Source organism: Muscardinus avellanarius (genome assembly GCF_963383645.1).
Source record: "Muscardinus avellanarius genome assembly, chromosome: 18".
Lineage (NCBI taxonomy): Eukaryota > Metazoa > Chordata > Mammalia > Rodentia > Gliridae > Muscardinus > Muscardinus avellanarius.
The window spans coordinates 45,775,496-45,791,508 of record NC_137804.1 but is presented as its reverse complement, the minus strand read 5'-3'; the positions used below and the strand labels follow the sequence as shown (position 1 = coordinate 45,791,508).

The window sequence follows — 16,013 nt, the reverse complement described above, 5'->3', positions numbered from 1 at the left end:
TTCTTCCTCCAAGCTACACCCCAAGCCCTATTTTTTATTCTTTATTTTTGAAACAGGATCTCACTGAGTTGCAAAGGGCCTCGCTAAATAGCCGAGGCTGGCTGCTAACTGCGATTCTCATGTCTCAGCCTCCCGAATGCTGGGATAACAAGTGTGCGCCCCCATGCCCGGCTCCCAGCTTTATTTTTATGTATGCATACATTTATTTGTGGTACTGGGGATGGAACCCAGGGGCATTCTACCTCGGGCTACAGGCCAGCCCTGTTCTATTTTTGTTTGGAAAAGAGGTCTTGCCAGATTGAGAATCTTACTACTTTTGAGGCTGGTTCATTCTGCAATCCTCCTGTCTCAGCCTCCCAAGTACTGGGATGACAGGTGTGTATGCTCTGTCTGCTCTGGCTTCCGGAGAGTTCTTGAGGCCCTCTGGGGTCGCTGTAACAGCGTCCCTGTTGGATTCTGAGCCGGGCAGCTGCTGCCCAGAGCTCCCGCAGGGCCGGGTCAGGATTCCTCTGGCCCGCGGTGACTCAGCTTTGGCCTAATGACTGACTGGGGCTCAGGACGCTTGGCCGCGCCTCCACCAGCCCCCATGCCAAATTTGGCCTCCTGGACCTTGGTCTGGCTGACTGCTGGGCCTAGGGAGGGGTGCTCTTGCTGGAGGCTGGCATTGGCTTGCAAGGTTTTTTTTGGGAGCGGTTTGCAAACAGCACTTCAGACTCTGAGAAGTGGGAGCTGAGTATGTCCCCACAAAAACAAAGGGCTCCTGAGTTCGCTTTTTGTGTGTGTGGTACTGGGGTAGAACTCAGGGCTTTCTACCTTCGAGCTACACTCCCAGACCTATTTCATATTTTATTTGGAAATAGGGTCTCACTAAGTTGCTGAGAGCCTAAGTACCTGAAGCTGGCTTTGAACCTGTGAGATCCTCCTGTCTCAGCCTCCCAGTTACTGGGGTTGCAAGCGTGCACCACCATGCCCTGCTGGCTCCTGAGTTCTTAAGGGGGCTCCCTGTGGGTTCTCTCAGGGGACAGCCCTGATTATTCTAGACTGGGCGGGGACAATGGTCCCAGCACCTGCCCCAGAGGATTCTGGAAGCTCCTGGAACCCTCCCCATGGCTTTGCCTTTTTTTTTTTTTTTTTTTTTTGGTGCTGGAAACGGATGGAACCCAGGGGCATTCTCTCTCCAAGCTACACCCCCAGCCGGATTTTCTTACTCTTTATTTTGAAACAGGGTCCCACTGAGTTGCAAAGGCTTCAGTAAGTAGCTGAGGCCTCGATCAAACCTCGATCCTCTGGTCTCTGCCTCCGGATTGCTGGGATTACAAGGGTGTGCCACCACGCCCAGCTGACCCTATTTCCAAATAAAAAATAAAATGGGCTGGGAGTCCAGCTCAGACTTAGGCCCTCTGCAACTCAGTGAGACCCTGTTTCAAAATAAGGAATACAAAATAGGGCTGGGGGGTGTAGCTTGGAGGTAGAATGCCCCTGGTTCCATCCCCAGTACTGCAAAAAAAAAAAAAAAAGTACAATTCAGGAGTTAAGTACATGCATATTGTCGTCTAACAGGTTTCTGGAACTCTCATCTTGTGAAACTGAAACTGCATCTTCATTGAATAATATCCTCTTTTCCTTCCTCCCTCATATCTGGTGACTGGCATTCTCCTTTTTCTATGTTTGTTTGTTTTTGCCTCTTGCAATGCTCAAAATGGAACCCGGGGGCCTCCGTGCCTGAGCTCCGACTCCAGGTCTCCGTTGGCCTCAGACCTGTGACCCCCCTTCCCCAGCCTTCAGAGCAGCTCGGGTCACAGGTGTTTGCCAAAACCTGACTGTCTCTAACATTGGGGCCACTTTAGATACTACATATTAGTGGAATTGGGTAAAATTTGTCTTTTATAACTGATTTCACATCGTAGCAATGAGATTCCTTTTTCCTTGTCATCGGTTGAATAATATCCCATTGCATCAGCCGTTTTTTCTTCCTCTTTTAATTTTTTTTTTTTTTTACTGGGGATGGAAACCAGGGGCATTCTATCTCTGTCTCCGAGCTCTACCCTCAGCCCTCTTTTTTATTCTTTATTTTGAAACCGGGTCTCACAGAGTTGCAGAGGGCCTCACTAAGTAGCTGAGGCTGGCCGCGAACCGCGATCCTCCCGGTCTCAGCCTCCCACAGGCTGGGATGACGAGCGTGCCCACCGCGCCTGGCTGCTGAGTCTGTTCTTGAACCTGTGACCCTCAGCCTCCCAACTCCCAGGATTACAAGCGTGTGCTACCAGGCCCAGGTTTAACTCTATTTTCAGTGTTTTTGAGGAAGTCTTGTACTGTTTTCCAGTGTCTACGCCATTTTCTAGATCTGCCAACTCTGCACAAGTATTGTACTTTCTCTACACCCTCAAGAACACTTGTTATAATTATTTTGTGGTACGTGGAACTGTCTCGGCTTCAAAAAAACTTTGATGACAAATTATGTACCACCATGGCCGGCTCCATTTAGTATTATTTATTTGTTATTTTTATTTATTTATTTTTATTTATTTATTTTTTGGTGGCACTGGGGTTCCTGGAAGCCCTTCTACCGCCAGGCTACACTCCCAGACCTATTTTATATTTTTGAAACAGGGTCTTTTAACGCCAGCGCGGCTGGCTTCGAACCTGCGCGATCCTCCTGTCTCCGCCTCCCAGGCGCGGGGATTACAAGCGTGCGCCACCACGCCCGGCTCCTATTTTATATTTTTGAAACAGGGTCTCTTACGCCAGCGCAGCTGGCTTCGAACCTGCGCGATCCTCCTGTCTCCGCCTCCCAAGCGCGGGGATGACAAGCATGCACCACCACGCCCGGCTTTATTTTTTATTTTTTAATATTTTTTGTGTGGTCTGGGGATGGAACCCAGGGGCATTCGACCTCTGAGCCACACCCCTGGCCCTATTTATTTATTTTGAAACCGGGTCTAACTGAGTTGCAGAGGGCCTCGCTAAGTAGCTGAGGCTGTTCCTGAACCTGTGATTATCCTGTCTCAGCCTCCCAAGTGCTGGGATTACAAGCGTGCCCACCATGTCTGGCTCTATTATTCTATTATTATTATTACTACTACTAGTACACCACTACTATTACTACTACTATTTTTTTTTTTGCAGTACTGGGGATGGAATCCATGGGCATTCTACCTCTGAGCTCCACCCCCAGACATATTTATTTTTTTATTTTTGGTGGTACTGGGGGTGGAACCCAGAGGCTTTCTACCTCTGGGCTATACTCCCAGACCCTTTTTTATATTTTATTTGGAAACAGGGTCTCTCTAAGTTGCTGAAAGCCTCACTAAGCATCTGAGGCTGGCTTCAAACCTGCGTGATTCTCCTGTCTCAGCCTCCCAAGCGCTGGGATTACAAGCGTGCGCCACCACGCCTGGCTCTGACCTATTTTTTGATTCTTCATTTTGAAACAGGGTCTAGCTGAGTTGCAAAGGACCTCACTAAATAGCTAAGGCTGGCTTTGAATTTGCACAATTCTGTCTCCCAAGTGCTGGGATGACAACCATGCACCACCATGCCAGACTACTACTATTATCATTATTGTGAGGCCGGGCGTGGTGGCGCACGCTTGTCATCCCAGCATTTGGGAGGCCGAGACAGGAGGATCACGTAGGTTCGAAGCCAGCCTCAGCTACTTAGTGAGACCATATTTCCAAACAAATATAAATTAGGTTTGGGAGTGTAGCCTGAAGGTACAAAGCCCCTGGGTTCCATCCCCAGTACCAAAAAAAAAAAAAAAAAAAAAGTAAATTCTCGTGCTGGGGTATTCTACTTCAGAACTACACCGCAGCCCTGTTTCAGTTTTTAGATTGAAACAGGCTATCCCTAAGCCTTAGTGGTGCAGGAAACGGCACGGTGTTTATTGTCGCCTGGGTGCAGTGATCCTAAGAGGCGCACGGTGGCATTTCACTGTGGTTATCTGCAATTCTCCCATTAGTGATAAGCAACCATCTTTTCATAGGGATTGAACTCGGGGGTGGGGCGGCTTCTATCTCTGGGCTACACCTCTAGATCTATTTTATTTTGAAACAGGCTAGCCAGGCACAGCGGGGTATGCTTGCAATCCCAGAATTTGGGAAGGCGAGACCAGAGGATCACAGGTTCAAAGCCAGTCTTGGCTACTTAATGAGGCCCTCTGCAACTTAGTGAGACCCTGTTTTAAAATAAAGAATTAAAAAAAAAAAAAAAAAGCCGGGCGTGGTGGCGCATGCTTCAGGCTGAGACCTGAAGATCGCGGCTCATGGCCAGCCTCAGCTACTTAGTGAGGCCCTCTGCAACTCGGTGAGACCGTTTCAAAATAAAGAATAAAAAAATAGGGCTGGGGTATAGCTTGGAGGTAGGATGCCGCTACTTACTGAGGCCCTCTGCAACTTAGTGAAACCCTGTTTCAATATAAAAAATAGGGCTGAGGGTGTATCTTGGAGGCAGAATGCCCCTGGGTCCAATCCCCAGATCCCCCCCCCCAAAAAGGAAACGGTCTTGCTAGGTTGATGAATCTCACGACTTGCAGAGGCTGACATGGAATCTGTGATCTTCCCGTCTCTGCCTCCAAAGTATTGGGATTACAGGCATCTGCTACTGCGCTCGGCTCAGCAGTCTGAATAGTAACCCCTTGTGAGGTGCAGCTTTCAGGTCTCTCCTCCCTTCCTGTAGCTTTGTGTGCGTGTGACTTCAGCTGGATGAGACCTGCGTTGTCTGTCGTTTTTTTTGTTTGTGCCTTTGGTGTCATCGGCAAATCCAGTATCATGAAGCTCTTCCTAATTTCCTCTAGTTCTATGGTTTCTCGTCTTGCATTGAGGTCTTTAAACCGTCTGGACACTTCTTTTTTTTTTTTTTTTTTTTTGGTGGTACTGGGGGTGGAACCAGAGGCTTTCTACCTCCGGGCTACACTCCCAGACCTATTTTATATTTTATTTGGAAACAGGGTCTCACTAAGTTGCCGAGAGCCTCTCACTAAGTAGCTGAGGCTGGCTTCGAACCCGTGCCATCCTCCTGTTTCAGCCTCCCAAGTGCGGGGATTACAAGCGTGCGCCATCACCCCCGGCTGGACGCTTCTTGTATACCGTGTAAGTGGGTATATGCGTTCGTGTTAAGTTCCTCCTTGACACGTGGCTATCCAGTTTCTCCAACACTAGTTCTCTAAGGGGCTACCCTCTCCTGGAGTCCGGTGTTATCTTAACCCCCCACCGTGGAAGTGGCCTTTCTGCAGAGCCAAACCTTCGGCGCTAACCACGCATCCCGCGTATTCTCCAGCCTTCCTGGGCTCGGTGCTATTAGCCCCGATTCACTGCGGAGGACGCGGAGGCCAGGCGAGCAGCCTACAGCGGGGCAGCCGGGTGGACACTGGACCGGACCTGGGCACGCAGGAAGAATGAATGGAGGCTGCCCTGGTGGCCCCGCCCCGCCCCGCGCATGCGCAGCTCGCGCCCGGCGCCGGCCCGCCCCGCGCATGCGCAGCTCGCACCCAGCCCGGCCCGCCCCGCGCATGCGCCCTCCCCCGCCCGGCCGCGGTGGTACGCGCCGCCCCTCCCCGCCGCTTTCCGCGCGAAAAGCCGCGGCCGCCTGCGCCCGTAGCCGCCTCTGCTGCTGCAGCTTCCGACCATGCCCGCCCGCACCGCCCCGGCCCGGGTGCCCGCGCTGGCCGTCCCGGCCGTCTCGCTGCCCGACGATGTCCGCCGGCGGTAGGTGCCGCGGGGCCGGGGGGCCGCGGCTGGGGCGGCGGGTGGGGGTCGCGTCCCGCGGCCGCCCGGGCCGCGCTGACAGCCGCTTGCGCATGCGCGGGCCGCCGTGGCGCGGCGGGCGGCACTTCCGGTCGCGCTCCCCGGGCCGTTTGGCGCCAAAACGGGCCGAGGTCCGCGGCGGCCGCCCGGCGGCCCGGTGGGGGCTCCGCCTCGGGCGCCCGCGTAGAGGACGCGCCAGGGCCGGCGGGGTCCGCCCTTCCCGAGGCCGCCCGCGGGGTGGCGAGGAGGCGGGCAGCCCGCACGCCCCCGGCCCGCCCCGGCCTCCACTTCCGGTGCCCGGCCGGCGCGCTGGGCTCCGCGGGCGCCGCCTCCGTCCCGCGGCCGGGCATCCCATGGCGGCCCCGGGGACGCGGCCGGCCCAGGTGGCGCGCCGGGTCCTCCCGGGGGCTCGCCATGGCGGGCTGCGCGGTCCCCGCCCGCCGGGAGCCCCGCTCGGGAAGGAGCTCGGCGCGCAGCGCGCGGGCCGGGGGTCCTCCCTGCCGCCCATCGGCGCCCGCGAGCGCCCTGGGCAGCAGGGACCCGCTGGCCGGCGCCCCCGGCCCTCTGGAGGGTGGCAGGGGGAACTGCGGGAGCCCTGGTGCCGGGGTCCCGCGCCCGCCGAATTCGCCCTCCCTGGGGCTCCCTGTTGGCGGGAAGACGCGCGCCCCCGTCGCAGGACATCAGTTCCTTCCTGCACACTTGGTCCAGGGCGGGTGTGCGCTGGGCGCGGGGACCCTGGCCAGGCCTGGACTTCTCCAGTCGCCACCGGGAACCCTTCTGTGCCGTTCCTCTATTCTCATGGCGTCGTTCATCGTGGCAGTGCCAGACTGCTGCTGATTGTGGTTTTGGGGGGACAGGGTGGGGAGGAGAGGGTGTTAAATTCACATTAACTCACAGTCGGCATACCTCTTTGTGTGTGTGTGTGTGTGTGTGTGTGTGTGTGGTGGTGGGGATTAAATCCAGGGGCAGTCTGCCGGGCGTGGTGGCGCACGCTTGTCATCCCCGTGCTCGGGAGGCTGAAACAGGAGGACCGCACAGGTTCAAAGCCAGCCTCAGCTACTTAGTGAGGCTCTCAGCAACTTAGTGAGACCCTGTTTCCAAATAAAATAGAAAATAGGTCTGGGAGTATAGCCAGGAGGTGGAAAGCCTCTGGGTTCCACCCCCAGTACCACCAAAAAAAAAAGTAAATCCAGGGGCATTTTATCTTTTGAGCTACCCCCAGGATTTAAATTTTTTAAATTTAGAAGCAAGTTCTCACTAAGTTGCTGAGGGCCTGCTAAATTGCTGAAGCTGGCCGCGAACCTTCCACCCTCTTGCCTCAGAGGCCTCCCAATCCCTGGGATCACAGGTGTGTGCCACCATGCCCAGCTCGGGCCCACTCTTGATAAGTCCCCCTCCACTGGCACGATGAATCGGACAAGCAAGATGCTGCTTCTACACGCGGGTTAAAAGTAGTAGTACAGCTTCCAAGTGGTACTGGGTTAAGTGAGAATGCGCCTGGCGCTTAAGGCTCACCTGTGGCCTTTATTTTTTCCTGCAGGAACCCAGACCCTCTCCCATACCAAGCGTCCAAATGGCCCTTTAAACGTAGATTTGTAAACAGGTATAACTTTTCTGATTTAAGAAAGTTCATGGAGAAACGCTGACTAGAAGAGCGGCACCTCAGCATGGTAGAATGCTAGCCCAGTGGGGCGTGGTTCTCATTCATGGGGCGTCTCCCATTTTTGCTAGCTTGTTTCTGTGCCTACTCTTGGGCATTGGGGATCGAGCCCAGGGGCATCCTGTGAGCTATACCCCCAACCCTTTCTACTTTTGGGGGAGTTACTGGAGATTGAGCCCAGAGGGCTTCTGTCTCAGCTGCACCTTCAGGCCTATTTTAGTTTGTTTTGAAATAGGTTCTCAGTGCTGGGCTTGGTGGCGCACGCTTGTCATCCCCGCGCTTGGGAGGCGGAGACAGGGGGATCGCGCAGGTTCGAAGCCAGCCGTGCTGGCTTAAGAGACCCTGTTTCCAAATAAAAAAGTATAAAAAAAATAGGTCTGGGAGTGTAGCCCAGAGGTAGAAGGGCTTCCAGGAGTCTCAGTACCACCAAAAAGAAAAAAGAAATAGGGTCTCCGTTGTGGAGGCACCTTCCTAAGTTGCTAAGACTGGCCTCCAACCTGCAATCCTCATGTGTCAGCCTCTCAAGTATTGGGGTTACAAGTGTGCACCGCCATGCCCAATGTGGTAGCTTCTTTTTTTTTATTGTGGTACTGGGGATGGAACCCAGGGGCAAATGACCTCTGAGCTCCACCCCCAGTCCTATTTTTTATTCTTTTATTTATTTATTTTTTTTGTGGTACTGGGGCTGGAATCCAGAGGCTTTCTACCTCCGGGCTACACTCCCAGACCTATTTTTGGAAACAGGGTCTCACTAAGTTACTGGAGCCTTACTAAGTAGCTGAGGCTGGCTTCGAACCTGCGCGATCCTCCTGTCTCAGCCTCCCAAGCGCAGGGATTACAAGTGTGCGCCACCACGCCTGGCTTTTTTATTCTTTATTTTGAAGTAGGGTCTCACTGAGTTGCAAAGGGCCTCCCTAAGTAGCTGAGGCTGTCCGCGAACCGCGATCCTCCTGTCTCAGCCTCCAAATGCTGGGCTTACAAGCGTGAGCCACCACGTCTGGCTGGTAACTTTTTAAAAAACTCATAGCTCGCCGGGCGTGGTGGCGCACGCTTGTAATCCCGGTGCTTGGGAGGCAGAGACAGGAGGATCGTGCAGGTTCGAAGCCAGCCTTGCTGGCTTAAGAGGCCCAGTTTCCAAATAAAAAAATATAAAAAAGGTCTGGGAGTGTAGCCCGGAGGGAGAAGCGTTTTCAGGAACCCCAGTAACACTAAAAAAAAAAAAAAGAAAACATAGCTCAGTCAAGTTTTATACTACTAAAAAAAAAATACTACTAAAAAAAATTTTTTTTTTTTTTTGTGGTACTGGGGATGGAACTCAGGGGCCTTCTACCTCTGAGCCTATTTTATATTTTATTTGGAAACAGGTTCTCACCAAGTTGCTGAGAGCCTCACTAAGCTACTGAGGCTGGCTTCAAACTTGTGATCTTGTCTCTGCCTCTCAAGCACTGGGATTACAAGCATGCACCACCACGCCCGGCCTAAAGTGTTTTTAGTGTTTGGGTTTTGAAGTTTTGGACTTTTCTTTATGTATGTTTGTGTGTGGTACTAGGAATTAAACCCAGGGGTGCTCAACTTTGTGTGTGTGTAATACTGGGGGTTGAAGCAAGGTGCATTCTACATTTGTGCTAACCCCCAGCCCTATTTTATTTTTATTTACTTTTATTTTTAATTTTTTTGCAGTACTGGGGATGGAACCCAGGGCCATTCGACCTCCAAGCTACACCCCAGCACAATTTTTTTTTTTAGATTAAAAATATTTTTTTTGGGGGGGCAGGTCTAAGGATGGAACCCAGGGGCATTTGACCTCCGAGCTACACCCCCTGCCCTATTTTTTATTTATTTTGAAATGGTCTCACTAAGTTGCGGAGAGGCTCACTAAGTAGCTGAGGCTGTCTGCAAACTGCGATCCTCTGGTCTGTTTCCTGAATGCTGGGATTTCAAGTGTGCACCACCACCCAGATTTTTAATTTTTTATTTTGAAACGGTTTCACTAAGTAGTTGAAGCTATTCACCAACCTGACACTCCTGTGTCAGCCTCCCAAGTACTGGGATTACAAGCATGCACTACCATGTCCGGCTATTTTATTTTCATTTGGAAACAGGCTCTCACTAAGTTGCTGAGCCTGACCAGGAGCCTTTGCTCCTTGTCTTGGTCCCCTAAGATTGTAAGCATGTGTCGCCATGCCCGGCAGCCCCAGCCGTTTTTGTATTTTGTATTTTAAAGAGGGTCTAAGCTGCCGAGTAGAATTCCGTTGTGTAGCCATCCATCATTTTGTTTTCCACCCGTCTGCTGGGCACCTCGGAGGGTTCCACAGTTGGGCGGCTGTGCGTTGTGCTGCTTTGAACGTGGCTCTTCACGCATTCCTGTAAGTTTGCGCTCAGTCCCCTTGGAGAGACCCCAGGAGTGCTGGGGTGCTGAGTGATTAGGCCTCCTACCTGCTGCCGCTCTTCATCAGCCAGGCATTCGCTGATCAGATCGAGCTTCTGGGATGAGGTGAGTCCGGCCTTAGCTCGCGTTCTGTGGCCGCAGCTGACTTACCTGGTTCTTTCCTGTGGTGGGTTCCAGCTGTGCAGACTGCTGGGGTTCTAGTCCCTTCCAGCTGTGGGCTGAGTCACCTGCCGCCTTGTGCCCTCTCTGAAGTGGGAGTGGGGAGGACATCCCTACAGTGGATATGCAGACCAGCGGAGCGCGTAGGGGCCTGCCGTAGATCCCCCTGCCTGGAGGCGCTCATGCCCTGTTCCCACGTGGTCAGCTATCTATTTCCTCGATTTTAGGGGAGCAGGACGTAAGCCAGAGGGTACAGATGTCCTAGTACTTGGGAGGCTGGATGGGAGGATCCTGGGTTTGAGGCCAGCCTCAGCAACTTCGAGTCTTAGCAACCTAGAGAGGGTGTTTTCAAACAAAAAATAAAAAGGGTGGAGGGTGTGGCTTGGAGGCAGCACGCCCCGGGGTTCAGGCCCCTGCCCAGCGCACACAGGAGTGGCCGAGCAGTGGGTGTGGGGGGAAGGACGAGTTGCTTGCTTGCTTGTTCCAGCCGCGTTCTTTGGCTGGCTTCTTGGAGGATGACCTGGACTGCGTCTCCTGGTGCCTGGGCCCCGCCCCATCTGATCTCTGCCTCTTTGGCTTGGCCAGTGTCTAGTCACCTTTTTTCTTAATGTGGGGGTGCTCTACCACTGAGCTACACCCCATCCATCCCCTCGTGGGTGCGTGTACTGGGGATCGAACCCCAGGGCATTCTGCCTCTGAGCTACACCCCAGCCCTTGTATGTTTTCATTTTGAAACAGGGTCTTGCTATATTGCAGAGGGTCTTGGTGTGTTGCTGAGGCTGTCCTCAAACTTGCCATCCTCCTGTCTCAGCCTCTTGTGTACTGAGATCCAGGTGTGTGCCATCATGTCTGGCTCCTTCCTTCATCTTTTTTGTGGTACTGGGGATTGGACCCAAGAGCATTCTACCTGTAAGCTGTACCCTTGGCCCTAATTTTACTTATTTATTTTTTGCGGTACTGGGATGGAACCCAGAAGCATTCTACCTCTGAGCTACGCCTCCAGTCCTATTTATTCTTTATTTTGAAACCGGGTCTCACTGAGTTGCAGAGGGCCTCACTAAGTAGCTGAGGCTGTCCCCGAACCGCGATCCTCCAGGTCTCAGCCTCCCTAATGCTGGGATGACAAGCGTGCCCACCACGCCCGGCTTCATTCTTTATTTTGAAACAGGGTCTCACTAGGTAGCTGACTTGGCCTTAAACCTGCAGTCCTCCTGTCTCTCAAATTCTGGGATTATAAGCATGTACCACCATGCCTGGCTTTTTTTTATTTTGAATCGGGATCTCACCAAATTGTAGAGGGCCTCACTAAGTTGTTGAGGCCGATGGTGAACCTTTGATTGTCCTGTCTCAGCCTCCCAACAACTGGGGATCACAAGTGTGCACCACCATGCCGAGCTTGACTTTTTAATTCTGAAACAGGGAGCCAGGCATGGTGGCACATGCCTGTAGTCCCAGTACTTGGGAGGCTGAAGCAGTTTGGAGGCCAGCCTCAGCAATTTTGCAAGGCCCTCTTTCCAAATTCAAAAGTGTCGGTAGTATAGCTGCGAGGTACAAGGCCCCTGGGTTCAGTCCCCAGTACCAAACAAAACAAATGAACACAAACAGGGTCTTGGTAGCGGAAGCCGGCCTTGTCTGTCTCCCTGGGAGAGCACTCGGGTTCGCACTGTGGTTCCTGCCTTGGTGGTGGTTATGCTATCTTGCCTCCCTGGTAGGACTCCTTCAGGGAGGCCATTAGGAATGAATCCCTGCTGTTGTACGAGTGTCTTCCCCGGGGTCCTGGTCGGCTTCCTTGTTCTTGTTTTGTGGTGCCGGGGTGGAAGCCAGGGCCCTGCTGTTAGGCCTGCCCCTCCTGCTGCCTCCCGCTGGCACGAGCTGGGGCCCTCAGTTGGGGTGCTCTCAAGCAAATCCCTGGGCAGGATCGCCGCATCTCCAGGGAGCTTCGTTGCCGGCTAAAACTGCGGTGCCCGGCCGTCTTGTGCCCAGGGGCAGAGGCGCAGGCCTTTGAAGGGCACCTTGAGGGCTGCTCGGCCACCTGAGCCTTGTCCGCAACCTGAGGGGCCTCTGCTCGTAGGCACTGCCAGCTGCTGCCTGGAAGCTTCTTTTTGTGGTCCTAAGGATTGAACTAAGGTGTCCTGCCTCTGAGCCCTACCCTTAGTCATTTATGTATTTATGTATGTATTTATTTATTTTTGTGGTGCTGGGGGTGGAACCCAGGGGCATTCTACCTCCGTGCTACACCCTCAGCCTTATTTTTTTTTTTTATTCTTTATTTTTGGAACAGGGTCTTGCTGAGTTGCAAAGGGCCTCACTAAGTAGCCGAGGCTGTCTGCTAACTGCCATCCTGTCTCAGCCTCCCAAATGCTGGGATTACAAGCATGCGCCACCATGTTGGCTTTGTTTTTTTCTTTTTTTCCCCCCTGATACTGGAGATGGAACCTACGGGCTTTGTACCTCTGAGCTACACCCTTAGCCCCAATTTTTAGTCTTTTTTTTTTTTTGGTGGTACTGGGGTTCCTGGAAACCCTTCTACCTCCGGACTACACTCCCAGACACCTATTTTTTATATTTTTATTTGGAAACAGGGTCTCTTAAGCCAGAGAGGCTGGCTTCGAACCTGCGCGATCCTCCTGTCTCTGCCTCCCAAGCGCGGGATTACAAGCGTGCGCCACCATGCCTGGCTAGCCTTTTTATTTTTGAAACAGTCTCTGTGAGTTGCAAGGGGCCTCACTAAGTAGCTGAGGCTGTCTGCAAACCGTGATCCTCTGGTCTCAGCCTCCCAAATGCTGGATTACAAGCGTGCGCCACCACGCCAGCTTTAAACCTGAGATCCGCCTGTCTTGGCCTCCCAAGTTTTGGGACCATAGACCTGCATTCCCCTGTCACTAATCGTCTTCACAATGCTAAGTCCTTTCCCGGCCGCCCATGGAGCTAGAATGTCTGCCTGCCGGCAGCCACGTCCAGCCACCCGTCTGGTTGCCTACAACAGGGCCTGGCATACAGTAGGCGCCCAGATGTGAGCGGAGCTTGAAGTAGGAAGCGGGTCCCCTGGCCAGAGCAGCTGCTGCTTGGCAGTGGTCCTGCGGTGCCCGTCGGAGGTGTTTCTGGCTTCCTCGCCTGTTCTTGGCTTGGTGGAGGCCGTGGGAACGCTGTCCTTGGGCTGCCGGGCCTTGAGTGCCTGGGCTGCCGCTGGGAGAGTCTGGGATGGCAGCGGCTGCCGGCCCGGCTGGTTAGACCTGTTCTGCCCACGGTGCCGCAGCAGCGCTCCTCTCCCCGCTCTACCCTGGTGTCTTCTGCTTCCCTTCTGCTTTTCCTCCTACCTCCACAAGAGGCGAGCCACTGCCCTTCCATAATCGGACTGACTTTCCAGCCAAACTGAAGACAGTTCTGCGCTTTGAACAATTAGGTGCAAATACCCTGGAGACGGGCTCTTGGAGGACCCAGCCAACTTAACTGTGTGTGTGTGTGTGTGTGTGTGCGTGCGCGCGCGCGCACTCAACACGCACTCCTGGGGGTGGGACCCAGGGGCCTTCTACCTCTGAGCTACACCCTCTTGGGGGTGGGACCCAGAGGCCTTCTACCTCTGAGCTACACCCTCCAACCCTTTTTTATTTTATTTTTTTGCGGGTTTGGGGATGGAACCCAGGGGCATTCGGCCTCCAAGCTATACCCCTTCCCTATTTTTTATTCTTTATTTTGAAACCGGGTTTCACTGAGTTGCAAATGGCCTCACTAAGTGGCTGAGGCTGTCCAGGAACCGTGATCCTCCAGGTCTCCCGAATGCTGGGATTACAAGTGTGCGCCACCATGCCCAGCCCTATTTTTTATTTTTATTATTATTATTTTTTTTGGTGGTACTGGGGTTCCTGGAAACCCTTCTACCTCCGGGCTACACTGCCAGACCATATATATATATATATATATATTTTTTTTTTTTTAAATTTGGAAACAGGGTCTCTTAAGCCAGCGCGGCTGGCTTCGAACCTGTGTGATCTTCCTGTCTCCGCCTCCCAAGCGCGGGGATTATAAGTGTGCGCCACCACGCCTGGCAGATACCTGTTTTCTTTTTTCTTTTTAATGCTTTTATTGGTGCATTATAATTATACATCATGAGATTAAACATGCACCTGCTGTATCATCTCCTGTATTTCTCTGTCCGATAGAGGTATTTGTGTTCTATACCTCTGTTAGTGCATTGTAAGCGTACATCATAGTGGTGTGCTTTGCAAACATATCCAAGTTAGTCAGGAAGCCAGTCAGGAGAAGGGACGATGGAAAGCATGAGATGGAAAAGGTCTAGATGAGCGATGTGGACATACATGCCTCTACCGTCTTGTGTCAGTCAAGGTGTATGACCACATAGATTCCTTTTTATTTGTTTTTTAAATTTATTTTTATTTTTTAAAAATTTTTGTGGGTCTGGGGATGGAATCCAGGGGCATTCGACCTCCGAGCAACACCCCCTGCTCAATTTTTTATTTATTTTGAAACCGGGTCTCACTGAGTGGCAGAGGGCCTCACTAAGTAGCTGAGGCTGTCCGCGAACCGCCATCCTCCGGTCTCAGCCTCCCGAATGCTGGGATGACAAGCGTGCCCACCGCGCCTGGCCATAGATACCTTTTTAAAAAATATCTGCCCTGCTGTGGAATCCGTGTTCTCTTTCGTCATCACCAGACAACTGGACTCTCAGAGGGGGCCTCGTCCGGTTCACAATTGACTTCTCGGTGTAGGCGCTGCGGAAGGTCAGGCTGGACGTGAGGGGCAGGCCGCCGGGTTTAACACTTGGGTATTGAGCTGGGTTTTCACATGCCTTAAAACAAGCCGGGCGTGGTGGTGCGCGCTCGTCATCCCAGTGCTTGCGAGGCCGAGACAGGAGGATCACAGGTTTGCTGCCGGCCTCAGCTACTTAATGAGGCCCTCGGCAACTTAGTGAGACCCTGTCTCAAAATGAAAAATGCAAAATGGGGCTGCGGATGTTGCTGGGAGGCAGAGTGCCCGGGGCTCCATCCTCGGTACCACACACAGGAGTCACGTGCTGATTCTTAGTCAGCGGAGCTCCTCCGGGAGTGCTTCATTCTTCTCTTTTCTTTCTTTCCACCAGACTCAAAGACTTGGAAAGAGACGGCCTAACAGAGAAGGTAATCTCTGGTGTATTTTTTTGGGAGGGGGGGAGGATGATATTGTGGATTCAACAGAGGTATTCTACCACCAGGCTAACCCCCAGACCTATTTCTTACTCTTTTTTTTTTTTTTTTTGGTGGTACTGGGGGTGGAACCCAGGGCCTTTCTACCTCCGGGCTATACTCCCAGACCTATTTTATACTTTATTTGGAAACAGGGTCTCACTAAGTTGCTGAGAGCCTCACTAAGTAGCTGAGGCCGGCTTCGAACCTGTGCGATCCTCCTGTCTCAGCCTCCAAAGCGCTGGGATTACAAGTGTGCGCCACCATGCCCGGCTCTATTTCTTACTCTTTTATTTTGAAATAAATTCTCACTAATTTGCAGGGGGCTTCAGTATGTAGTGGAGGCTGGCCGCAAACATGCAATCCTCCTGTCTCAGCCTCCCAAGTACTGGGATTACAACTGTGTGCCACCACGCCTGGCTTCCTATTTTGTTTATTTGGAAACAGGGTCTTACTAAGTGGCTGAGACTAGCTTCAAACCTGCGAGCCTCCTGTCTCCGCCTCCCAAGTACTGGGATTATTTTTTATTTTTATGTTTTTTGGGTGGTACTGGGGTTCCTGGAAGCCCTTCTACTTCCGAGTTACACTCCCAGACCTATTTTTATATTTTTTTGTTTTTTATTTTTTATTTTTTTGGTGGTACTGGGGCAGAACCCAGGGGCTTTCTACCTTCAGGCTGTACTCCCAGACCTATTTTTTATGTTTTATTTGGAAACAGGGTTTCACTAGTTGCTGAGAGCCTCACTAAGTAGTCGAGGCTGGCTTCGAACCTGTGTGATCCTCCTGTCTCAGCCTCTCAAGCGCAGATATTACAGAAGTTCGGAGCCAGCCACACTGGCTTAAGAGACCCTGTTTCGAATTTGTGTGATCCTCCTGTCTCCACC

At 52.5% G+C, this 16,013-nt stretch overlaps 1 protein-coding gene across 1 annotated transcript in view; it reads left to right on the top strand.

Annotated features, from left to right (window-relative positions):
• Positions 1 to 5,622: 5,622 nt before the first annotated feature.
• DNMT1 (DNA methyltransferase 1) overlaps positions 5,623 to 16,013 on the top strand; it is a gene marked incomplete at both ends in the record, with an annotated part of 47,638 nt that continues 37,247 nt past the window's right edge. Inside the window, 2 exons of the mRNA XM_080715513.1 lie at positions 5,623 to 5,702; positions 15,048 to 15,084. Coding sequence (XP_080571639.1) covers positions 5,623 to 5,702; positions 15,048 to 15,084 — 117 coding nt within the window. The remainder of the gene's footprint in view (positions 5,703 to 15,047; positions 15,085 to 16,013) is intronic.